General features: G+C 39.1%; 1 protein-coding gene across 1 annotated transcript in view; it reads left to right on the top strand.

Moving 5' to 3' along the window:
* The window catches only part of LOC124616150 (trichohyalin-like), a 470869-nt gene that overhangs the window by 372724 nt on the left and 71944 nt on the right, over nt 1-26201 (top strand). The window contains exons 15-16 of the mRNA XM_047144429.1: nt 5591-5660; nt 6821-7198. Of these exons, the coding sequence (XP_047000385.1) occupies nt 5591-5660; nt 6821-7198 (448 nt within the window). The remainder of the gene's footprint in view (nt 1-5590; nt 5661-6820; nt 7199-26201) is intronic.

Raw genomic sequence — 26201 nt, 5'->3', positions numbered from 1 at the left:
TCGAAAAGTTTAATAAACGTGGCAAATGCACATAACAGAGAGTTTAGGCATCAACAATATATTATCCTTCACAATTACAAAAGTCTGTGAGTGCTGGAGTAACATTTCAATTTCGCGACTGTAGAGGTCACTTGGTTTTGAGGTGAAGAACATATCAAGCCATGTAGGAGTGCATTTTCATTGGGAAAGCAAGTTTCTTGAAGGTTGTTTGACAGAGAGCAGAAAAGGTGATAATCTGAAGGTGGAAGATTAGGTGAATAAGATGAGTGTGGAATGACTTCCCAACACATCTCCTGTGTAGTGTTTTTTGTCAGTCTAGCAGAATGTTGGTGGGCATTGTCGTGGAGTAGCATCACTTCAGACAATCTTCCTGATCACTGTTCTTGGACTGCATCTGCAAGACGTCTCAGTTGTTGACAATAAATGTCAGCAGTGATGGTTACATCTTGGGAAAACTATTCTTATGACACCGCACTGTTGCTGTTTCACCAGATGCATAACATTATCTTTTGTAGATGTGCAAAGGTCTTTGTACAGGGATCTGCTGCTTTGTTTGGGCTCAGCCATTCCTTTCTTTTCCTCATATTAATACAAAGACACCATTTCTCATCATGAGCGATGATATAGGATAGGAACGGTTAGTGTTGTTCACAAGCCAGTTTATGACGAGCAAGCATAGATGCACAATGCTAATTTTTGTGATTTTGGCTTAAAACATGTGACAGCCATTTTGAACCTTCCCCACAGCATGCAAATATCACATACTGGTATAGTGGTAACAGTTCATCATAGTTGCCAGTTCTCAAGCACACTGACATGGATCATTGTGGATCACAAAATGTAAGTTTATGTGGATGGGTAGGGGAAAAAAACCATAATGTTTGGATACAGCATTAGTAGTGTCCTGCGTAACACAGTCACTTCGTTTAAATATCTGGGTATCATGTTGCAAAGTGACATGGAATGAGCATGAGGATTGTGGTACGGATGGTGGATGGTCAACTTCAGCTTATTGGGAAAATGTTGGGAAAGTGTGGTTCATCGGTAAAGTAGACTGCATATAAGATGCTAGTGCAACCTATTCTTGAGTACTGTTTGAGTATTCAGGATCCATACCAGGCTGGGTTAAAGGAAGACACTGAAACAGTTCAAAGGCCACTGCTAGATTTGTTACCAGTAGGTTTGAAAAACATGCAAGTGTTATAGAGATGCTTTAGGAACTCAAATGGAATTGCTGGAGGGAAGCCAACATTCTTTTTGAGGAACACTATGGAGAAAAATGAGAGAACTAGCATTTGAGGCTGACTGCATAACAATTCTACTGCCACCAACATAAATTACACATAAGTACCATGAAAATAAGATACTTGAAATTAGGGTTTGTATGGAGGCATATAGACAGTAGTTTTACCCTCACTCTGTTTGCGAGTGGAACAGGAAAGGAAGAGAGTAGTAGTGGTACAAGGTACCCTCCATCACACACCTTATGGTGGCTTTCGGAGTGTGTTTGTAGATGTACAATGGGCAATACTATGTGCCACAATCTTCACAGTGCCTTGCACAGTATGAGTGCAGTTGTATAATTTTTGTCTGTTGAAGTGAGGTATTCATGTGTGGTGGTACAAGGAAGCAACTGATAGCATTTGTCCCAACAGTCTATAAAGGTAGGGAAATTAAGAGGCAATGCTTGAAGACAGGATGTGCAGACAGTGACATGTGATAGTAATAGGCAGTATTGATCAATTACCTTTCCCATGGACAGTGATTAAAAGATGATAATTCATGGGTTTTGTGATAGATGTAGTTCACACAAAGGAAAGTGGTTGCATTGTCACAGTTGTTAGTCAAGAGAAGAACCAGAATCATAAATGTTAGTAATGAATTCTAAATACCCAACAAAGTACAGACCACTGCAAGTTACAAACATTGAGAATCCTGATTGGCATTAAAGAATTTAGGAGTAGAGGTGACAACTCCTGGAGTAGCAGAGGTGTTGAGTCATTGACAGGAACATAAACAAGGCTGAAAGCTGTACTATATACATTATATAGTGTGCAGTACAGCTGGGCACACCCTTGTGCAGTGAATGAACCACCAGCCAATCAGAAGGGAAATGATAATTGATGATCAGTTGTGGAATAGTGTCTGGAGATCACTGATCACTGGGGATGGCGGGGGGGGGGGGGGGGGGGGGGGGGGGGGAGCACAGCATGCTTTGCCAAGAGCAAGGACCAGAGGGAGCAAAAGCGTGTTCTGCTAGCATCCTTGTAGCCAGCATGTGATACCTTCCCTATAAGTCTCATAGATCATTCAGCTGCTGCATGAGGAAACTTTGTCTATCAGCATTCTTAACCAGAACAAACTGCTTTTATGCTGAGGGGTGGTTGGAACTGGCATGTAGGCCATGAGATGTAGTAAGTGTTAGAATAGAAGAACGGCAGCTTGTGTAGTATGGACATACAATGTGAATGACATATGACAGGTGGCCAAAGATCACCTTGTGTACCGCCTTCATGGAAAAAGGAGAAGAAAAGAGGAAGACCAAAGGTTGCTTGGTTAGATGGGGTGAAGGAGGCCATGAGAAAAAGAGGAACAGCAGAAGACAGGGAAGGTATAACCGATGGCAACAGATGTATGGGATGCAGTGACAACTGTAGGAATCTGAGAGAAGAGAGAGAAAGAGAGGGAGGGAGGGAGAGAGAGAGAGAGAGAGAGAGAGAGAGAGAGAGAGAGAGAGAGAGAGAGAGAGAGAGAGAGATTTAGCTGGACTTTTTGCTTTTTCCCTGAAAATTTATATTACCACCCACACTTCTCACACATCTCGCACACACTGGTTTATGTTATTTTCTTTATGCTAGCAGGTAAAGTTCACTGAGAAATCTGCTGGATAGTACACTTTTGGCAGCTTAACTGTATCTAGAGTTCACTTTGTGGATCTGTCATCTGTCTACAGTTTTATGGTAGTTAAGACTTCTGGTAAGATTCAGTCCTCATTTACCAACTTTTGTTTGTGTATTGTCTTTCCCATTGTATTTTATGAACCAGGATCACCTGATTCCTCATCCATTTAACCTGAGTTTGCTTGTAGAAGGATTTTATTCAAATCTCAGTGAGTCCATTGGATTCACACTTTAAGAATATGTACTGCCCTTTAAGTCTTATATTGACCTCTTACAATACATATCAATTTTATGTTGATATGCCTGCCTTGCAGTCATTACTCTCTAGCTAACAGTCTACACCAAACCTCATTTGATCTAATCACATATATGTAGCTCCATTGCAATTCAATGCTCAGAGGTTTAAATGGGCTACCAGGGTGAAAAGGCTGATGTAAAGGGACAATTTATACACATCCCTCCAGACAGCTGTCTGTAAGACTGCTTTGAAACTCACTCTTGTCTATTCATTAATTACCATGTAATTATTGTTAGGTAAGTTATTAATTGTGGCTCATGTGAATCACAGTCAAAGAGGGTATTCACTACTGAATAAACATTCATGTCACTGTTTAAGTGTTCACCTACAAAAATATTGTGTACTAGTGTACTGCTTTCCTATGCAATTATGGCATGAAAATTAACAACAAAACCTATGAGTATTAAGTGATATTTCCAAATTGTTTCTCTTATTTGAATCTTTCAGAAAATGAATATTAACATTTCCACTGTTTCTCATTTACTTTCTTTTGTTTGCTAGCTGGCGTAATACATATTCAAGTTTTTCTAAGAATATCTTAAAGTTTTCCATTGTGGATCCATGTATTATTACTGTGACATTTATAAATGACCTTTCTGGTAGCAACAGTTCACAAATGCAGGCTTCCAATTCTTGAACTAAGCAGAAATGATTATGAACCAGATGTTATTTTTAACTTACATGACAGCTCCTCCATTATCTGTATTTTTCCTACTGAAATCGGTTGCTGATTTTTAGTCACTTATGGTTAGCATATGGATTCCTTTATGTACAGGCTGCTCAGGCAGATATAATATATCAACTTCCTTTTGACATCACATAAATGGATAAAAAGTGCATTAACTTTGTTTTTTACTCCTCTAACATTCTGATGCATCATGGTAAGACTGAAACTTCCTGGCAAGTTAAAACTGTGTGCCAGACTCGGATTCAATCACGGGACCTTTGCTCTTTCCAAGCAAGTGCTCTACTGCCTGAGCTGTTCAAGCATGGCTCATGATCCATTCTCACAGCTTTACTTCTGTCAGTACCTCATCTTCTACCTTCCAAACTTCACAGAAGCTCTCCTGCAAAACTTGCAACACTAGCACTTCTGGAAGAAAGAATACAGTAGTTTCCAGAATGAGATTTTCACTCGGTAGCAGATGTAAAACTTCATGGCAGATTCAAACTGTGTGATAGACCCAAACCCGGGATTTTTGCCTTTTGTGGGTAATTGCTCTACTGCCTGAACTACCCAGGCAATGCTCACAACTATCTTCACAGCTTTACATCTGCTACTACTTCATCACATCTACTAACTTTGAAGCAACACTCCTGTGAAACTTGCAAGACTAGCAATCCTGCAAGAAAGGATACTGTGGAGACCAGGCTTGGTCGCACCCTAGAGGATGTTTCCAGGAGACTGCACTGATATGAAACTTTCTGGCTGATTAAAACTGTGTGCTGGACTGAGACTCAAACTTGAGACCTTTGCTTTCCACGGACAAGTGTTCTACCACTTGAACTACCCAAGCACAGCTCATCCTCACAGCTTTACTTCTGCCAGTACCTCATTTCCTACCTTCTGGCTGTGGCTAAGCCATGTCTCTGCAATATCCTTTCTTCCAAGGCTTGCAAATTTCTATGAAGTTTGGAAGGTAAGAGGTGAGGTACTGGTGGGAGTAAAGCAGTAAGGAGAGGTCATGAGCCGTGCTTGGGAAGCTCAGACGGTAGAGCATTTGGCAGCGAAAGGCAAAGGTTGAGTCTCAGTCCGGCACACAGTTTTACTCTGCCAGGTAGTGCCAGTAGTGCACGCTCCACTGCAGAGTAAAAATTCCATTCTGGCATGATAAGATTATTCAAACAAGTTTCTTTTGTGTGGGATACTTGATTTACCTGGACCTCTTTTAAAGCAGTGTGCCTGGAAAAAAGAAATTAAACTTACCAAAAAAGGTCTTACTTCCCACACCAGTAATAATAGAAATTATACCTATTGGTAGTGACACTTCCCCCCCCCCCTCCCCCCCTTCCCCCCTCCCTAATATATTTTCAGCTAGCAGTTCAGCTAATCTATTTTTCTTCGTCAGAAGAAAGATAAGGTGCATGTTAGCAGTCAGAAGTAACATAATATTATAATTTGTAATAACTGTTTCCATTGCTTCAACATTTTTGTTTCTTGATTCAAGGGCATAAGAATTTTTTTCATCCTTTTTTCAATTGAATAATTTTTTGCAGTCCTTGTGTACTGTTTCCTCTATTTTTAGAAGTCCTGAAATCAGAGACTTTGTTCCATTTGTGGTTCTTAGCCTTGGTTAGTTCTTATATTATGCTAAAATAAATTGATTGTGTGCTATCACATGTGCAGGACTGTAGAAGAATGACAGTATTGAACTTGAATCTTTTTTTTCAGGGCACTGAAGAATGCCCAAGCAAAACTGAGAAGCCAACAAGCCAGTGCACAAATGGAAAGGAGAGAAGAGGTATACAATGTAACGCTTTGCCTTTTTGTATTCATGTGTTCAGAGACTTTGCTATTATAACTTACCAATCTCATTTAGTTCATGACTTGATCTAGTTAGGTACATTATTTCCTTTTTTATAACTATTATATCAGGACTTTCCTTAATTTGACATATTCTTCTAAATATTGGAGTGAATCAATTCTGAAATTAATTTTTTTTCAGTGATTTTGTGTAAAGGATCAGAAACATGTTAATATAATGAATGAGAAGAATTTAAAATTGAAAAATATACTGGTACTGTGTGCTGTTGTGATATTATGTGAATCACTTTATTATGGTGCATGTGAAAACTGATATTTATAAAATATAATTCGTTCTTCTTCTATTCTTTGCATTTTATACAGTAATTGGATCAATAACAGTTCATCTTTCCTACACTAACGTATTTTAAATAATTTATTACATGTGGATGTTTCCTAACATATCTTCTGTACTACATATTGTCATATATCAATTGAAATATTAATTTCTATGATGATAAAAGCAATTTGAAAAAGTGATTAGTATGCATGTTCTTAAATATGAGAATTTAACTAATGTTAACTTTCAATATATGCATGTATCTTCTGTATCAGACATTCACGTATGATAATCTCTGTAGATCTTTACTAATATTGTTTTTTAACAATCCAGCAAATGTTTTAACACTTACTAATACAGATTTTATTTTTTTCTCTCTCTCTCTCTACCACACTGTCCACACCATTCTTTACATTCCAATTAAAATGCTTCTATTTTCATCTCTTTATTTCTTTTTGATTTCAAATAGCCTGGCCCTGCTGGTTTCTTGAAGAGCTTTTTTTAGTTTTCCTCTCCTGCTTTATCCTGTATCTTGTTTGAGTCTTTTTGTAGAGTTTTTAACATGTTTTAATGTGAGAATTCATTTTTGCAATGGTAGCTGGTGTTGGGTAAACAGAAGCATTTCTGCTTTAGATTCTGTCTTTTTCTGTATTGTCTTCATCTATTTCAACACATCTTCTTGGTCCTTGCAACAGTATCAGAATTGTATTAATTGACAGTATGATTTGTTTTGTTTCCCCTCCTATTTGTGTATCTTTTGTTTTGTTCCTGCAATTCATATTTGAGTTTCAATCCCTACACTGGAACACAAAATATAGGTGGAAATGCAGGACAAGGCTGTGGAAACCATTCTGAACATCAGCAGCAAAAATGCTTTGGAAGTTATGGAAGATGCTAAAGAAGAAAAGAGTGATGGTTTTGATGATCGAGTGAGTGAAATTCAAGAACTTAAGGAAGAACTCAAGAAACGTGGGCAAAAGGTGTCTGAACTGGAGAAAGAAATTGGTACCCTGGAAACTGCTCTTCAGGAGAATGCAAACATAGCTGAGCTTGAGGAACTGGTTGTGGTGGTTCGACAGAAAGATGACAGGATTGAGGAGCTGGAGGAGGCACTTCGTGAAAGTGTTAGAATAACTGCAGAAAGGGAGAAGGTGTTACATCAGGAATCAACACGTCGGAAACAGATCATGGAAAAGGTAAGAAACTGTACCCAATCATACAAAATAACACTTTCACGATCATAAATTATTATCCTCACTTAGATTTCAGTATTACTTATTTTTAGATGTGCAGCCCACGTAAATGAATGTTGTGTACTGTGAAAAGTCCCCTAGCACCCAATGTTATAGCTATTCTTGAAAAAATTAACATAGAAATTATAAATATTGATCTTAGCCCCCAAGTAATAAATAAATGACAAAAAGAGGAACACTTCATCTGACTGAAACTCAATGCTTAAAGGTACTACAGTTTTACATGTGATTAATTGTATGTTCAGGGTGTCTGAAAACAAACAAATAAAACACAGTATGAACTATACTGAAATTTATATAGCTGGAAAGTGAAACAAAAATTAGTTGGTAGCACTGTTACAGTGTGCATGTATGAATACAAGAATAATGAGGAATGTAAATGTTTACTACAGGAAAAGGTAAAGTGAGAGAAGGTTTTCCATTGATAGAACATAACATGCATATTTTGGATGATCAGAATGAAGTCTATAAAGCATATTCAATTTATTTCTTGCAGTCATCATAATAGGGTACTCAGTACTCATAAGAGTATCATAGGACCAGCAATGTTGACAGACAGGAAGTGTTAAATCACAACAGAGAAGAATATCACTCTTGCAGTTCACCAGAATGATATACACTAAATGCAACACCATTTTGAGGAATTTAAATACCACCAGTCGTGGAGCAGAAAGACAACTGAATATGCAAAAATATGCAATTTGAATACAAGCCAATTAGCGTCAAGATGAATGTTTAGTACTGTGTAGTTAACTCTTATACTACAGAAACGTTCTTCATTTAGCCCATTGTGGTCTGTATCACTTACCTAGATAGACTACAACATTATTCATTTCATAATATTACGATTATTTCTGCAGGAGATTTATTACAGAAAAAATATACCACTTTCATGTGCAACATGGCATTCACATTGACAGATCATGGAAGTGATGCTGAATGTACCACTTCCTCCCTACATAAATGCCATTGCAATGAATTTAATAACAACAGTGACACTAACTCTTCATTTTTGTGATTTCATTCCTGTACACCCTGCGCTACCAGACACTAGCTGCATGATCTGGTATGTGACCACCTCGGAGAAATACAAGTTTAAATGCAAAATAAGACACTGTGAATAAGGGCATCAGTGACATGGCGTGCCCTCCTGCTGGGCAAATTCCATAGCTCTTCGAGAGTGGTTGATAAACACAGACATGAACTGCCTACATACAGCACGCTAAACATGTTCTATAAGGTTTAATACCCAAAAAAGAGAAAGTGATAAGGACTTCGGGTGTCAAAGTTAATCAACCAGCATTATTTGTCTGGCATGTGGGATTTTAGCTGCATTTACACTTGGTGCCCTCTGTTGAGAACGATGTAGATGGTTGGAGAAAGGATGTCTGTATTGTGCTAGAACCCATTTTTTTGGTTCTGATCTATCTGTGTTTCACAACAGCACTTTCTATACTGTCTTCACATATGATATTCCATACCGTCTTTTCTGGCTACTTATGTCTTTGCTGGCCCTCTAGTTGCACATGCACAGTTTTGAGATGGTAAACTTGTCTGATAGTGATGTAGGAGAAGACAAATCAAATTAAATGATTTTTTAATACTTTTAACAGAAAACAATTCAAATGCTGAAAAAAGATGTTTTTTTCCCATGTGTTCTTGCATGCATCATTATTGTATTTGTGATTATTATGGGATGAAAAATTTGGGAGAGAAAAATGAAGTTTATTCTCTTTTAGAGTTCAGGATTTCATTTGCAGCACTAGGCAACAAATGCCAAGAAACTGGTCCACCTCCAGGTCTTGATCTAAGCAGACTTAGAAAAATTCATCTGTGAAAAATGTCACTCCTGACAAGTATGTACTCATATCAGTAAGATCCAGGATGGAAAGTGTGCCAACAAGAAATGTCTTGATGATTTTCAGATTGTGAAGTAGATTTTTTGTGCCTGGGTGTATAAAAACATGTCAAAACAAGCAAATTATGTGTAAAAATAGCATGTACAATACCTTTGAATGAATGATGACCCTGTACAAACAATATTTTGTAAACAAATTATTTATAATACAGTTGTAAAAACATTTTTTTGATTCAACAAACCACATTAGAACTTATCACAAGGCATTTCATTCAAATTTATTACATTCATTGTTACAAAGTTACGATTTTTAAAAAGATACATGCTAAAAGCATTAGGACATACCCCAGCCCCATCCTTGGCTTTTGAAATCAGTTGTGATTCTATTTAGTTAGTTAAGCGAGCAGACTAATATGAAACTATATAAAATATTGTCAATATGAAAGTCAGAATTGTGTCTCGCTTGAACTGACAATCATTTGTTGAGTAATAATCCTGAAAACGTAAAAAAGAGGCTAGAGGTGTGGATCTGTGGGGAGTGGAATGTGCTGGTGGTCTACTGAAAGCCAAAAGAAACTTTAGCAACAGTAGCCCAACAAATAAAAATAACAGTCAAACTGTGCCCTACCAAGTATTTGGTCATCATACTTCAAATTAATATTTCATAAACATACTTTTAAAAAAGTTTCTAAAAATAAGTAATTAATCTTGAGTCTTTTTAAGTTTTTCACAGATACAAATATGAAGCCTTCCTCTATCAGTGTAGAGGTATTACTGTTTCTTCATCATGTCCATTAACATCTTGTGTGCTTGAATTTTCTAAAAAGTATTAGAAAGTTCTAACCTTTTAAAATCACAAAGAATTTTAAACTTACAGATTACAATTTGAGCACAATCAGTCAAATAAAATAGGTTTCATTGAAAACAAACACTAGTTACTGCTTGACAGTTGTTCCACAGTGAACCAATTTACAAATATATACATCAAATAATTGCTTAGTTACCTGTCCCTGTGATTGATCACTTCTCAGAACTACTCATGCCACCTACATCTGTCCTTAACATCAATCAGAAATGCACTGCAATATACAAGTGAGTTTGCGGTACTGCCAAGTATCATCAGATTGAAGGTTGAGTAAATGAATGTACAAGTCTCAAATCTTTTCCGAAAACCCTTAGATCAATGGCAGTCTCAGTATCCTACCACAGTTCTAACAGAAACACATTTTTCACACAGTTCTGCTGCACTTTTCACTGTGACAACTTTCTTTAGGGAGACTTCAACCGGCAACTACCTGCCTGAATGGTCACAATGCCTCAAAAGTTCCAAGGCTGGCATACCATATATTTGTCCAATGTAGTCAACAACCATTTCATGGTCTGTATGCCTTCTCAACACACCATGAAACCATTGTCAGCATCCTTACAGAGTTCAAACACTGTCATGTCTCCCCCACCTTAGCTGCAGGCCCACTTCACACTCCTTTCTCAGTGTCCGTGCAGTGGTACTTGCCGTCACTGACCAGAGACACTCTCCGCACAATACTGACTGACCTCTCTCCTTGCTCATGCCTCAATCCACTGATTATATCCCACAGTCCACAGTGAGTATCTTTTGGAGAATGTTGTTGGAGATTGGAGATGCTTCAGATATGATAAAAAAAAAAATTAACCTTATATGAGTAACATGGTTTATTCTCCCCCCCCCCCCCCCCCTTAAACTTCCTCCCCCTTCTTCTGGGGGTGATTCAGACTTCACCTATGGTGCATTACAATTCAGAGCAGGGGGGTCCAGACAATGCTGAGTAGCCTTTTTTTCCTTTTCCTTAAACTACATAATAAGATCATATAAATGCAAACATAACAGGCATACAAATACACAAAAAATTTGAGAAACTACACAGGTTGCACCATAAAGCTTACTTCATAGCACACTGTAGAGCTTTGTTGAGATGGCATCATGTACCAAGAGAGAGACTGGGGAATACAAGTCTAATGACTTACAGATGGACCTACAAATCTGAGCAACATTTTACTTGTTACACTATAAGCCTCCTTACTTGCTGCACAAAAATTTCTGATAAAATCCTTATCCCCAGTTTTAACCCTCATGGGCTGTCTTATTAGGTTTACTTCTCAGCCTCTCTGTGATGTGCAGCTGTTGGTCTTCCGTGTGCAGCTGTTGGACCTCACCTGTCTTCTTTAATAGTCATAGGATCACTTTTCTCATGTAGTTAATCATCAATCACCCACAGGTTACACAAGGGAGAATTAATCATATATGCCAGCATGAACTTGAGTGTGGAAGTTTGATGACTTTCAAGATTAGTGATTTTGAAAACATAACATAGCCATGGAACTGACTGATACCTTCTTGTTTGATCCTGAGCATAATACATAATCAATGGCTGCCTTGAGATTATAGCTAACCCTTTCCACAAAAGAGGGCTATGGTAAATAGGGAGTGATGGTTACATGGGTAATGGTTTGACTACTAAAACATATCATTTAAATTGTATGGAATGAAGGAGCATTACCACTCTCCAGAATTGTTTCTTAAGGCCATTAGACTAGTGTCTGCCATCATGCACCAAGTAGGAACTAGCCACACAAATGTTGAAACTGCATCTACCACCACGAATAGGTATCTACTAGCTTCCCAAGATCGCCAAGGGAGGTGGTGCAGTGGTTAGCACACTGGACTTGCGTTCGGGTGGATGACGATTCAAACCCGTGTCCGGCCATCATGATTTAGGTTTTCCGTGATTTCCCTAAATTGCTTTGAAAGGGCATGGCCGACTTCCTTCCCCATCCCTCCCTAATCTGATGGGACCAATGATCTTGCTGTTTGGTCCCCTCTGCCAAATCAATCAACCAACCAACCTTCCCAAGATCATCGTAAAAGGCCCAGAATATGCACCCCTGTGGCGTGCCATTACTTGCTTTACTGAGTTTACAAACTTGGCATTGTCCCAATAACTTTCATATATCCATATATCCATACCCTAATTGGTGACAAGCATACCACACACAGAGGAATTCTTCCAGCTGTATGTGGGTGTTCCAGAACCCATCTCAGCACCTGATTGTCAGTTTCCAGTGTACAACTTTTGTGCTCCAGATAGAAGTGGAACTTCTCTACTGCAAATAAGACCAATAAAGCTTTCAATTTGTACACTGAATAATAGGCTTCTATTTCACACAATGCCCTGGAGGCATGTTCTGTTGTTACATGTTCCCCATTTTCTTCTTGCAAAAGAACAGCAGCCACTCTGGTCATAGACGCATCAGTCTGACAGATAAATGGTTTCTCGAAATCCAGACCTACCAACACTTGAGTGTTCATAAGTGCCTTCTTCAGCCCTTCAAAGACAGCTTGTTTTGGATCCATCCAATGAAATTTCTGGCCTTTTATTCACAGTTCTCTGACAGGTACTGCTAACTGGCTAAAGTTAGGAACAAATTCTCTAAAAATGCTATCATCCATATGAGCCTAGCAACACCTTTAGCAGTTTCAGGTGAAGGAAACATAGAAATGGAGTGTGTTTTTACCTGATCAATGTGCACTCTCTTCCCTGAGATTGTACAACCTAAGAATAAAGCCAGGTAGTGTTCTAAACTAAACTTTGATGATTTCATTGTAAGGTATGCTTCTCTTATATGCTGAAGCATCTGATCTCTGTGATCCATGTGTTCTTCTAAAGAAGCACTATAAATAATTATATCATCTAAGTAATTATATAAAAATTTAAATTTTAAGTCATCAAATACAAAATCAAATAATTGGGAGAGCACAGGAGCTCCTGCTACCAACCAAAATGGAACCCTTTGGAATTCAAAAAGATTCAATTCAGTCCACAGTGACTGCCTTCGACTCTTCAGTCAGAGAAATCTGATAGTATACCTGGTTTAAGTCAAAAATAGTAAAATACTTAGCCCCCTTTAACCAAGCAAAACAGTTATGCAAATCAGGATGCAGCACTGACTATAAATTAACCTTCTTATTTAGATGCCTGTAGTCCACCACCTGTCCAACCTCCCCTCCCCCTGTCCCCTTCCTCCTAGGTTTACAGAACCAAAAACGGGGGTGAAACATAAGTTGATTTAGAGGTTTCAATAACCCCTTGTTGCAATGACAAATGTACAATCTTTTTCAGTGCTTTGTTTTTGGAGGCAACAGTCTATTTGGCATTTGTTACCCAGGTCCTGTTTCATAAGCTTTATTTGATATTTAACCTGGTTGTTCATACCTAACCTTTGAGTCTGTACATTGCTATATACTTCTAGTACGTTACCACACTCTTCCAGTTTCTGTGGTGGCAGTTTCCCTACATCAACCTGCTCGAGTAACAAATTCTGGGCTGCTTGTGCCTTATGGATACATTAATTAGCAATATGGCCACAAAGCGAATTCATCTTTCCCAGGTAGAACTTAGATGAAAACTTCCTTGCCACCCCATCACAAAGTAACCCTGCCCCCTTTTGCAACAAGTCATAGTCTAGTATCAATTCATTTCAGCAACCAACAGAGATTTTCTATAAAGGCATCTGTATATCAATCTTCACTGCAATCTCTGTGATTATCTTCAGTCCTGAACTTCCTGCTGCCTCACCTCTCACTTTAATCTAACGTAACCTTGGAAGCTTATAAACCCCAATATTTGACTTATACCTTTGGACTTCCATTATGGAGACATAACTTCCTGAATCATTCAGTGCACAGACTGAGTCTTTATTTACATGAGCACATACAAGTGGCAACTTATTATTTTTCCAACAACTTATTATTTTTACCAGTGATTATTTTACTGCACTGATTGGCAGCAAGCTCTTGTGATCCTTACTCTGTTTCCCTAGTTATTATTCTTGTCTACCCCCTTCAATTTATCCCAACAATTATGCATCACTTGCTTTTCCTTATGGCATCTACACAATGCCTTAGCCAACATACCGATATCATGTATGTAATTAGGCAAAGTTTCATCTTGACTATGAATCCATGAATAAATGAAAGTGAAGGTCATTCATTAGCCTTTTGGGAACATATTCCTTACTAATTATTTCTTGTAATTTTTTAAAAGGACCCTTTTGTTGAATAATCTGATGAATTGTATCGCAGAACATCCCCTTACCTAATGGATACAATATTTTTAAAACATAACTACCACCCACATTATACACCTTACTCAATTCCACCATTTTCACAAGAGACGTTAATGTCTTTTTCGATTGTGGAAGTGGTTCTTTCAACATAATACCTATCTTTTGTGTGTGCCTGCTTAGCTGAGTGGTAATGTGTTTCCCCACCATGCTGTGGGCCTGGGTTAAATTCCTGGCCGTGTTGGAGACTTCTCTGCTCTTAGACTGGATTTTGTGCTGTCATCATCATTTCATCACCACCATCATGCAAGTTGCCCAATGTGGCATCACCTGAAATAAGACTTGCACCCAATGGTTGAACTTCCCCAGATGAAGCCTCCTGGCCATCAATGCTACACAATCATTTCATTTCATTTTTACCTATCTTTTGTGACACTGGCACAAATAAATTTGGAAGTTTAGTGAACTGATATGATGTAGAACAATCCAACAGAGTAGTCCCTTCTTTTTGGGACTGCAAATTAATTTCATTTGCTTCACTAGTACCTTCTAAAAGCTTAAAAACTTAGATGTGGTGATCACTTTCTAAAACCTTAAAAACTTAGACGTGGTGATCATCAATCACATTCAATAACTTCTGAATTTTACTTTTCTGTTCTGAGTCTCGATTAACTGCCTGCAAGTCTCTGATGTGATTCCAGCAATCTTTTGGCCTGTCTATGAGATGGTTCACAAGATATGAAAAAGGCCAACTTACTACCAGTCTCATCCAAGGCAGCTACCACAGTGGAGATGGCTGCACTCACCACACCTATCCACTTCGTCGTGATGTTTACTGTACGGTCAGCTGCATCCCATAGCTGCTGCATCAGATCTTCAACATTTACTTGTGGATCCTCACTTTCAATTCGAAGTTCATACATTGTATTTTTCTTTTTCACATCATTAAGCACAGGGATATCTTGGCACACCATGTTGCTAAAACAAAACTACACAACAATTTAAACAAAATTAATATTTCATAAACAAACCTTTGAAAAAAGCTTCTAAAAATAAGTAATTAGTTTCAAGACCCATTAACAGTTTTTCACAGATACAAGTATGAAGCCTTCCTTTACCAGTATACAGGTATTACTGTTTATTCATAATGTCCATCAACACCTTGTGTACTCAATTTTTCCAAAAAGTATAACAAAATTTTAACCTTTTAAAATTACAAAAAATTTTAAACTTACAGATAATAATTTGAGGAGAGTTAGTCAAATATGACAGGTTTCATTAAAAACAAATACTTGTTATTGCTGTACAATTGTTCCACAGTGAACCAGTTTATAAGGACATATGACAAATAATTACTTACAGTTACCCATCCCTTTGACCAGTCAGTTCTCAAAAGTTCTCATGCCACCTATATCTGGCCTCAACATCAAGAAGATACCTCTCGCATTTCACCACAAGAAAACTTTTTCCAAGAGCCTTTAGATCAATGACATTCTCAGTATCCCATCACACTTCTTCATAAACATGTTTGTAATAAGTTCTACCATACTTTTCAGGATGACCACTTCCTTTAGTGAGACATAAACCCAAAACTCCCTGCTCAAATGGTCACAATGCCTCAAAAGTTCCAAGGTTGACATACCATATATCTGTCCAATGTAGTTGATAACCACTTCCAGTCTTCTTTGTCCACAGTGGCAACCCTCAGTCCACATGCCTTCCCTGGCACACCACAGACCTGTTGTCAGCACACATACAGAGTACAAACACAGTCCCATCTCACCTGCCTTGCCTGCAGGCCCACTCCACAATCCCTCTCTGCTTGCACAGTGGTGCTTGCCACCACTGACCAGAGGCCACTCTCCAAGTAATACGGACTGACCCTTCTCTTTATTTACATTTCATTTCAGTGTTTACATTCCACATGCCACAATGAATGTCTTTTGGAGCACATTGCTGAAAGCACCTCATATATGATAATGGAATAATCGAGCATATAATATGGTTCACATAATTTTCCTAGTGAAAACTCTTTTGAAAAAAAAAAAAATCTTTATTTGCTGTGACTTTACTGGCATGTCTTTCTTTCACATTAAAGTTCCTGTCTCAACCACATTGCCTCTTGTCATTAACATAAAAATAAAAAATAAAATCTCTAGTGACAATGCAGCGTGTTAAAGTTTCAGGGATGTCGTTCATGTCAAAGTTTATGTCATTAAAAGGCAAGCAAATCATTGAAACTGTGTGTGGATTGTATTAAAAATAACTATTACTATACTCCTTATTGCTGTTCATGCTTGTCTTGGCTAAATATGATCAAATAAATTAGAAAGGAACATGTTACTTTCAGAAAAGCTGCTGCCACTTCAGTTATACTTGTATTGTTTTAAAGATGCAAACAGAACTAACATGTGATCATTTATTAGAAGACAGTAGACTGCTTACACTACAACTTTTCACTACATTTTCTTGCAAATGCTCAATTGCAAAGCAATGAGTGAGCAGTCATGTTCATATGCAATACAGTGTTTTCCCAGTTTATTTTTAACTTCTCAGCTGGGTCACATTGTGCATTCCCTACAATACTCCATTAAACAGATTTGTAGCCACCTTCAGGTGGTTCTTGGTGGCTGCTGCTCTATTTGGGCCAACGTCCTATGTATGTTGGTCATTACCCACTCCATTACTCTGCTCCTGTAGCAATCTGTGCATCAGCTGCAGTGGTTAATGTTAGTGTTGTTAGTGATGGTGGTGGTGGTGGTGGTGGTGGTGGTGGTGGCTCGTAGCTGTGAACAGCAACCTTCAGTGTCTATGCTGACACTGCTGGGTGCAGACCTCACTGGGTGGGGACAATCTGCTTTTTCTTGGCTGAGTGCAGGATACCATACCTCACTATCTTTGTTGATTAGACTGTCTTGGCATCTAATTTCAATTTTAATTATGCATTCCCAGAAGGAGTAAGATTTCCTATCATCTTGGTTTTGTTGTAATATATATTATCGCCAATTATTATTCTGTGGTCAGCAATGGCTGATTTGGAGGTCTGGAGTAATTCAGTTTACTGAGTATGTTAAAAGTACCTCTCTTTACTATATGTGCAGTTTCCCCAATGAATGCCTCGGTGCAGTGGCAGGGGATTTAGTAGGTCCCTCATTTACAATGCCCTGGGTAATCCTTTACTAAACCTAGTATTATCGAGATCCTAGGGGATGGGCGAAATACACATTTGACAGTGTCATTCCAAAGTCTGCTGACTTTTTTGTGTGACTTACCTGATTATTGCTGTTCCTGTTGCTTTGGAATGTTGTCTCCAAGTGTGTCAACTCAGGTGGAAGGCTGTCTTGTTGAAACACCATAACACTGTGAGTTGTGACTGTTGGACACATGTAGATACAGATCAATATGTGTAGGCTTCTTGTACACACAGTGTCACAATGTACCATCTGGTTTCCGTCCCACCAGGACATTAAGAAATGTGAGGGTGTCATCCCATTCCATCTCCGTGCTAAACAGTATGTTGGTGTGAAGTGAATTGAGGTGATGGTAAAATTCCTCTAAGCTGTCAAGTCCACATGGGAAAATTATGAATGTTTTATTCACATAACAGCAGAAACAGGTTGGTTCTTGTTGGACTTGTTCCAATGCCTTCTCTTTTAAATCTTCCATAAATAAATTCACCACAACTGGCAACAGAGGCACCCCATGGTGATAATGTCCTTCTGTTCAAAATAACATCCATCAAACATGAAGAAATTGAAGCGGTCGTGCACTTGGAAAACCTCATGAGGTTGGTCTCAAATTTCTTATTTATCAGTTCAATGGAAAATCCAGGATGGAATGTAACAATATTGTGAAAAGGAAAGTTGCTACTCACCATTTAGTGGAGATACTGAGTCGCAGATAGGGACACCAAAAAGACTGTCACTAATTAGCTTTCAGCCAGATCCTATTGGCCTTACTGACCATAAGCTGATTTGTGACAGCCTTTTCATTATGCCCATCTGCGACTCAGCATCTCCGCTATATGGTGAGTAGCAGCTTTCCTTTTCACAATTGCTATTTATCAGTTCTAGACTTACTAGTGGCCAACTCCTTCTACTCCACTGACGAATTTTTTAATAGAAACAAATGATGTATTGTATATATTCAGACTATTAGCATTGTTATTTCAGCTTAAAAAAAAAAAAATAGTGACATGTTCCACATCCACGAGGATCTCCTCAACACGGATCTATGGAACAAAAAACTTATCTAATCTAATCTAATCTCTAATCTGGATTCCTTTAGTGATACCCTAGTGAAGAGAGTCACTTGTCAGAACTCACCAGCAGAACACCATCATTGGGCAAAGTCTTGCAGATGTTGTAAAAACTGAATGGACTTATAGGTATGATGTTATCATTTCCCCACAGATGGGCCCAGGAGAGCAGTCAGATGTTTGGCCAAGCCAAATATAGCTGTGCCTATATTGCTGACTATGGGCAGCAGCGAGATGCCCTCTTATTGACTTTTATCAGTCCGTACAGTCAAGGTGGAGCAGTACCATGGCAGCCCATACAGCAGTGGTGAAACAGCACCAGATCTGCACCACCAAAGAGAAACATTTCAAAGACAGGAAGAGTGGCCAGGTAATAAGGTTTGGTCATCCTGACTTCTGACAAAGGGAACACTGTGGCATTGCTTCTGTGCCCACAGTACAAACAGAAAATTTATAGACTACTTGATGACACAGCATATACGAAAAATAGAAAAAAAACATCAATTTTATTCACAGTACCTTTGGTGCAAAAACTGTCAAGAAAATTCAACCATAAGGTGCTACACCACCACAACTGTCTGAGCTGCCAAAAGTCCATAAGGAGGCATTTCACTACAGCCCATTGTAAGCAATATAGGAGCAGCAATGTATGGATAGGCAAAACACCTGAATGCTCTCATGAGTCCATCTGTGAGGAAGTGCCAACGTCACATCCAGAATTCCATTCATTTTGTAGAACATCTGTAAGAATTTGAGACCAACCTTATGAGAATCATCAAGTTTGTGCTCACCCCAGCTCACATCCTCTTCAATGGAAATTGTTATGAACAGATGAATGACGTCAGCATGGGATGTCCTCTGCCACTGGTGGAGATAAATTTGTTCGTGGAAGATTTCAAAAAGATGTTGTTGGACCAAGTCCAACAAAAACCAAATGGTTTCTACCATTATGTGGATGACATGTTCATCAATGGCCACATGGATGGGAGAGCTTCTTGAACTTCTCCATCATCTGAATTTGCATCACCCCAACATCCAGTTTACCATGGAACTGGAACAGGATTGCATCCCCTCATTTCTTGATGTCCTGGTGAAATGGAAACCATATGGTAAGGTATGACTCAATGTGCACAGAAAACTTACATGCACTGATCTGCATCTACTCACTGTCGGTAGTTACCACAACTCCAAATGCAAAGGCATTTTACACACACTTGTGTTCACAGGGTGCTATCCATCTGCAACCAAGACAGCCTACCAACTGAGATCAAGCACCTGGAGGCAACATTCTGAAGAAATTGTTACAACAGCAAACAGACAAGTGACCGAGTTTAGACAACAGCCAAAAAAAGAGGAGCACAAATTGCTAGTGTGCATCTTGTTCATCAGCAACACAGTTAGAAAAGCAATCAAAATTTGGGAATGATACAATGTTAATTGTGTAGTATGCCTGCCCCCTAAGACCTTGAAGCTACAAAGTTCACTAAAGGATTAGGTAGGTCTACTGTAAACCAGAGGTCTACTAAATCCCCTGTATACATTGGGGAAACTGTGTGCATGCTTGAAGAGAGGTGCTGTGAACATAGACACTATGTTGTTGAATTTCACCAGACCACCAAATCAGCCATGGCTGACTACTTTATAAAAACTGGTCAGACTATAGACTACAACAAAATCAATATACTTAGGCAGTCTTCCTCCTTCTGGGATTGCATTATTAAATAAGCCAGTGAAATGAGTGTCCAAGAATATCTAGCTTACAAAGATAGTGACCTACAAATGAGTCAGGCATGGGGCCCTGCACTGAGCCAAGAAAGAGCAAAAGTGCTTCCATACAGTGAAGTCCACGTCTGATGGCAATGGTGCAGAGACTGGGGGCCACTTTTCACAGCAGGGTGTTGCCACCCCCATCACTACCACCACCCACCGTGGCAGCTGCATGGACCACTGCAGGAGTAAAGTGATGGAGGGAGCAATGGCCATCATATATAGGACACTTACCCAAACAGACCCGGAAATGACAATGAGTCAGTTTGCTGAAATACTGTGGAAAATTTATGACATAACCTGGGTGGATACCTGAGAATCACACAAATCATGCTCATTTTCATGAGGCTGCGACTGAAACATAGCTTTATTATGACATACTTACGAATTATGCAAACAAATTGAGTGTTTCTAAAGCAAATTGATTTAAGAAAAATATAAAATTAAATGGAGACAAATGGCTGGCCAGAGTTTACCTTCATGAAGTGAACTTTAAAGAACTGCCAATAAACAGATACAGAAGTACAGAATAATATTGTAGCTTTTAGAACAATTAGTTCAGTTAAAAAAGGGGGATGGACTTTGAAATAGCAGAAATGACTATCAGCTCACTTACACACCAGGGTAAGAGACCTGCCTTTTGAGATGACATGGAAAATAAAGATGGAGAGGGATATACAAGCACTGTCAGATTCAGTCCAGAGGCAGGGTGAGAAGTAAAGACAGGTTAAGAGGAAAAAAATGAGAAGTAGCATGAATAACACAATTAAGAAATAGGAGGAAAGTGGAGGAGGAGACATGGGAAACCAAAGGGAAAGACAGAAATGAAAATAAAAGTAATACAAAAGTTAAATGAGTAAATAAAACAAAAAGAGGGTACATTAATGGAGGTTAAGTCGAGGAGGGTGATGGAATATAAGGATACGTTCTTATCTCCAGAGTTCAGGGAAACTAGTAGTAACTGGAAGGATTCAGATAAACTGTCTGCTGTAACAGGTAATTAGCTAAATTGAATGAGGCATACAACATGCTCAGAAACTGCCTGTTTCCACAGCAGACAATTCTTCTGTATTCATTTATGCACTCAGTCAGTTTAGTTGTAGACATTTCTGTACACACTCTAAGGGAAAAAAGGGAAAAATGACCTATCAATGGAATTATCTGAGTGGAATGGAAATCAGCAGATGTGGTGTACAAATACAGACAAACAAATGATTACAATTTCAGAAAAATTGGATGATTTCTTCAAGAGCAAGATCTTCACAAATTGAGCAAGTCAGTAATGCATTGGTTCACCTTTGGCCCTTATGCAAGCATTTATTCAGCTTGGCATTGATTGACAAAGTTGTTGGATGTCCTCCTGACGGTTGTGCCAAATTCTGCCCAGCTGGCACGTTAGACTGTTAAAATCCAACACTTGTTGGAGGGCCCTGCTCATAATGCTCCAAATGTTTTCAGTAGGGGAGAGATCTGGTGACCTTGCAGGCCAAATTGGATTTGGCAAGCATTTGTGAGCTGGTGCTATATTGCTGAAAGTTAAGACCAGGATGGCTTGCCTTGAAGGGCAACCATACAGGCGTAGAATATTGTCAATATACTGCTCTGTGTGGATGACAACCAAAGGAGTTCTGCTAGACCATCACTCCTGGTTGTTGGGCTGTATGGTTAGTGACAGTCAGGATGATATAACACCGCTCTCTGGTGAATCTCCAGACACATCTTTGCTGGTCTTTTGGTCTCAGTTCAAAGCAAGAATCATCACTGAAGACAATTCTACTCCAGGCAATGAGATTCTGGGCCGAAGCTTATCTGGAGACGCCCCAGGTAGTGGTGGGATACCAATCCAACTGTTGCTTGCCATATGATCTGACAACCAGGAGTGATGGTCTGGGGTGCCATTTCTTTTCATAACATGACCTCGTTAGTTCTCATCCTCTACACCCTTACAGCACAGCGGTATGTCAACAATATTCTATGCCCCATTTTGTTGCCCTTCATGGCAACCATCCTGGGCTTATATTTCAGCAAGATTATGCCCACCTGCACACAGCAAGAGTTTCAACTACTTGAGTTCATGCTTGCCAAACCCCACCTCGGCCAGCAAGGGCATGGATCTCCCCCCAGTTGAGAAAGCTTGGAGCATTATGGGCAGGGCCCTCCAACCATTTTAAGATTTTGATGATCTAATGGTTTATATATGGTGACAGTACATAAAGCACAGACACACATGGAAATAACCACAAAGAAAACACTCAGTTGTTAAATAACCCAAAGTTGGTGAACAGTATTTCAATAGCACTGATAGTGGAAGCCTAATGAAAAATACAAATAATCAAGGGTGAGGATACCCTGTCCACATTCCTCCAGAACCTCAACAGATCCTCACCCATTTGCTTCACCTGGTCTGACTCAACCCAACAAGCCACCTTCCTAGATGTTGACCTCCACCTCAAAGATGGCTACATCAGTACCTCTGTCCATATCAAACCTACTAATCATCAGCAATACCTCCACTTTGACAGTTGCGACCCATTCCATACCAAAAAGTCCCTTCCATACAGCCTAACCACCCATGGTCATTGCATCTGCAGTGAAGAGCAGTCCCTCCTGAAATATACTGAGAATGTCACTGAGGTCTTTACAGACCATAATTATCCTCCCAACCTTGTATAAAAACAAATCTCCTGTGCCTTATCTTTCCAGTCACCCACAACCTCCCAGAGTCTCACTATTGGGCCAGAGAGGAGTATTCCCACTGTAACTCAGTACCACCCAGGACTGGAGCAACTGAATTACATTCTCCACCAAGGTTTCGATTACCTCTCATCATACTTTGGGATGAGAAATGTCCTGTGCACTACGCACTCTTCTTTCCACCCCTCCAGCAGTGGTGTTCTGCCATCCACCAAACCTACACAATATACTCATCCCTCCCTACACAACCCCTGCTCCCAACCCCTTACCTCATGGCTCATATCCTTTTAACAAACCTAGATGAAAGACCTGTCCCATACATCCTCCCACCACTACCTATTCCAGTCTGGTCACAAACATCACCTTAACCATCAAAGGCAGGGCTACCTGTGAAACCAGTCATGTGATCTACAAGCTAAGCTGCAACCACTGTACTCCATTCTATGTGGGCATGATAACCAACAAGCTGTCTGTCCACATTAATGTCCACTGACAAACTGTGGCCAAGCAACAACTGGACCACCCAGTTGCTGAACACTCTTCCAAACACGCTATACACGAGTCTCATTGCTAAACTGCTCAGATTTTTTTGTAGAATTTCAGTGTCATAAATATGTATTCATGATTGTCTAGAATTTTCAAAGCATCTACATCTACATCTACATGGATACTCTGCGAATCACATTTAAGTGCCTGGCAGAGGGTTCATCAAACCACCTTCACAATTCTCTATTATTCCAATCTCGTATAGCGCGCGGAAAGAATGAACTCCTATATCTTTCCGTATGAGCTCTGATTTCCCTTATTTTATTGTGGTGATTGTTCCGCCCTATGTAGGTCGGTGTCAACAAAATATTTTCGCATTTGGAGGAGAAAGTTGGTGATTGGAATTTTGTGAGAAGATTCCGTCGCAACGAAAAACGCCTTTCTTTTAATGATTTCCAGCCCAAATCCTGTATCATTTCTGTGACACTCTCTCCATATTTCGTGATAATACAAAACATGCTGCCTTTCTTTGAACTTTTTCAGTGTACTCTGTCAGTTCTACCTGGTAAGGATCCCACACCACGCAGCAGTATTCTAAAAGAGGACGGACAAGCGGAGGCAGTTTCCTTAGTAGATCTGTTCCGTTTTCTAGGTGTCCTGCCAATAAAATGCAGCCTTTGGTTAGCCTTCCCCACAACATTTTCTATGTGTTCTTTCCAATTTAAGTTGTTCATAATTGTAATACCTAGGTATATTGTTGAATTTACGGCTTTTAGATTAGACTGATTTATCGTGTAACTGAAGTTTAACGAGTTCCTTTCAGCACTCATGTGGATGACCTCACACTTTTCAGTATTTAGGGTCAACTGCCAATTTTCACACCATTCAGATATTTTTTCTAAATCGTTTTGCAGTTTGTTTTGATCTTCTGATGACTTTATTAGTCGATAACCGACAGCATCATCTTCAAACAAACGAAGATGGCTGCTCATATTGTCTCCCAAATCGTTTATATAGATAAGGAACAGCAAAGGGCCTATAACACTACCTTGGGGAACACCTGAAATCACTTCTGTTTTACTTGGTGGCTTTCCGTCAGTTACTACGAACTGTGACCTCTCTGATAGGAAATCACAAATCCAGTCACATAACTGAGACGATATTCCATAAGCACGCAATTTTGCTACGAGCTGCTGGTGTGGTGCAGTGTCAAAAGTCTTCCAGAAATCCAGGAATACAGAATCGATTTGAAATCCCTTGTCAATAGCACTCAGCACTTCATGTGAATAAAGAGCTAGTTGTGTTTCACAGGAACAATGTTTTCTAAACCCATGTTGACTATGTGTCAATAGACCATTTCCTTTGAGGTAATTCATAATGTTTGAACACAATATATGTTCTAAAATACTGCTGCATATCGATGTTAACGATATGGGCCTGTAATTTAGTGGATTACTCCTACTACCTTTCTTGAATATTTGTGTGACCTGTGCAACTTTCCAGTCTTTGGATACGCATCTCTCTTCGAGTGAACGGTTGTATATGATTGTTAAGTATGGAGCTAATGCATCAGCATACTCTGAAAGGAACCTAATTGGTATACAGTCTGGACCTGAAGACTTGCTTTTATTAAGTGATTTAAGTTGCTTCACTACTCCGGGAATATTTACTTCTACATTACTCATGTTGGCAGCTGTTCTCGATTCGAATTCTGGAATATTTACTTCGTCTTCTTTTGTGAAGGCATTTTGGAAGGCTATGTTTAGTAAATCTGCTTTGGCAGCACTGTCTTTGATACTATCCCCATTGTTATCGCACGGAGAAGGCATTAATTGTTTCTTGCCACTAACATACTTCACATACGGCCAGAATCTCTTTGGATTTTCTGCCAGGTTTTGAGACAAAGTTTCGTTGTGGAAACTGTTGTAGGCATCGTGCATTGAACAACTGTTATAGGCGTCTCACATTGAACTCTGTGCTAACTTTCGAGCTTCTGTAAAGCATGGGAATAAATGGGTGACTAAGATAAATTACATATAGTTTCAAATTTTTGAAAAATATCCTGGCAGTTCTCCACATTTCAGATGTCACAAATTGACACAAGAGCTGTATTTACATGTTTTGTTTGACTCTGGTGTCAGCTGTGCATTATTAAAAACTTTCACCACAAAATTGTAAACAAAAATTATTTGTTTTACATTCACAGATGTACACAAATGGAAAAGGTGAGGGGAGGAGGGAGGAAGTGCTATCTGCCTCCTTGATTCTGAGGTGTAAAATTTTTATCCACTGCAAAAGTCTAATGCATTTCTAGAAATAAATTAACTATGAGTCTACTACACTGCATGCTTAGCATTGTCAAGTGTGACAGGAAGTGCTGCATCCCGGCTTTTTTTTTCAGTTGCCATGACAAAATTAAACAGTTTCCTCGGTATGGTGGCAATTTCTAAACTTCTGCAATTTATGACACAAAATAATCATAAATTGAAACAGACTCTGAAGAATACAGGCTTGCTACACTATAGTTGTGTTCATTTATGGACACAACTTCATCATTTCAAAATAGAAAACACGATTTTCTGCATGAGAAGAGAAAAAAAATTGAATTTCAAGGTCCAAATGATATCTTTTTCCAGAATTTGGTACATAATCAGTTAGCATGATTGCACAATAAAGTGTAAGCTGGGGAGCGAGGACAATCTTGGTTCAGTCTTATGCTGCTAAGAGATGGTTATACAAGACAGTGTAGATGAAGTTCTGGAGGTTTCCCAACTGTGGTGTGC

Source organism: Schistocerca americana, chromosome 5, assembly GCF_021461395.2.
Source record: "Schistocerca americana isolate TAMUIC-IGC-003095 chromosome 5, iqSchAmer2.1, whole genome shotgun sequence".
Lineage (NCBI taxonomy): Eukaryota > Metazoa > Arthropoda > Insecta > Orthoptera > Acrididae > Schistocerca > Schistocerca americana.
Note: the sequence above shows the minus strand (reverse complement) of the source record. Positions and strands in the feature narration are given on the sequence as shown.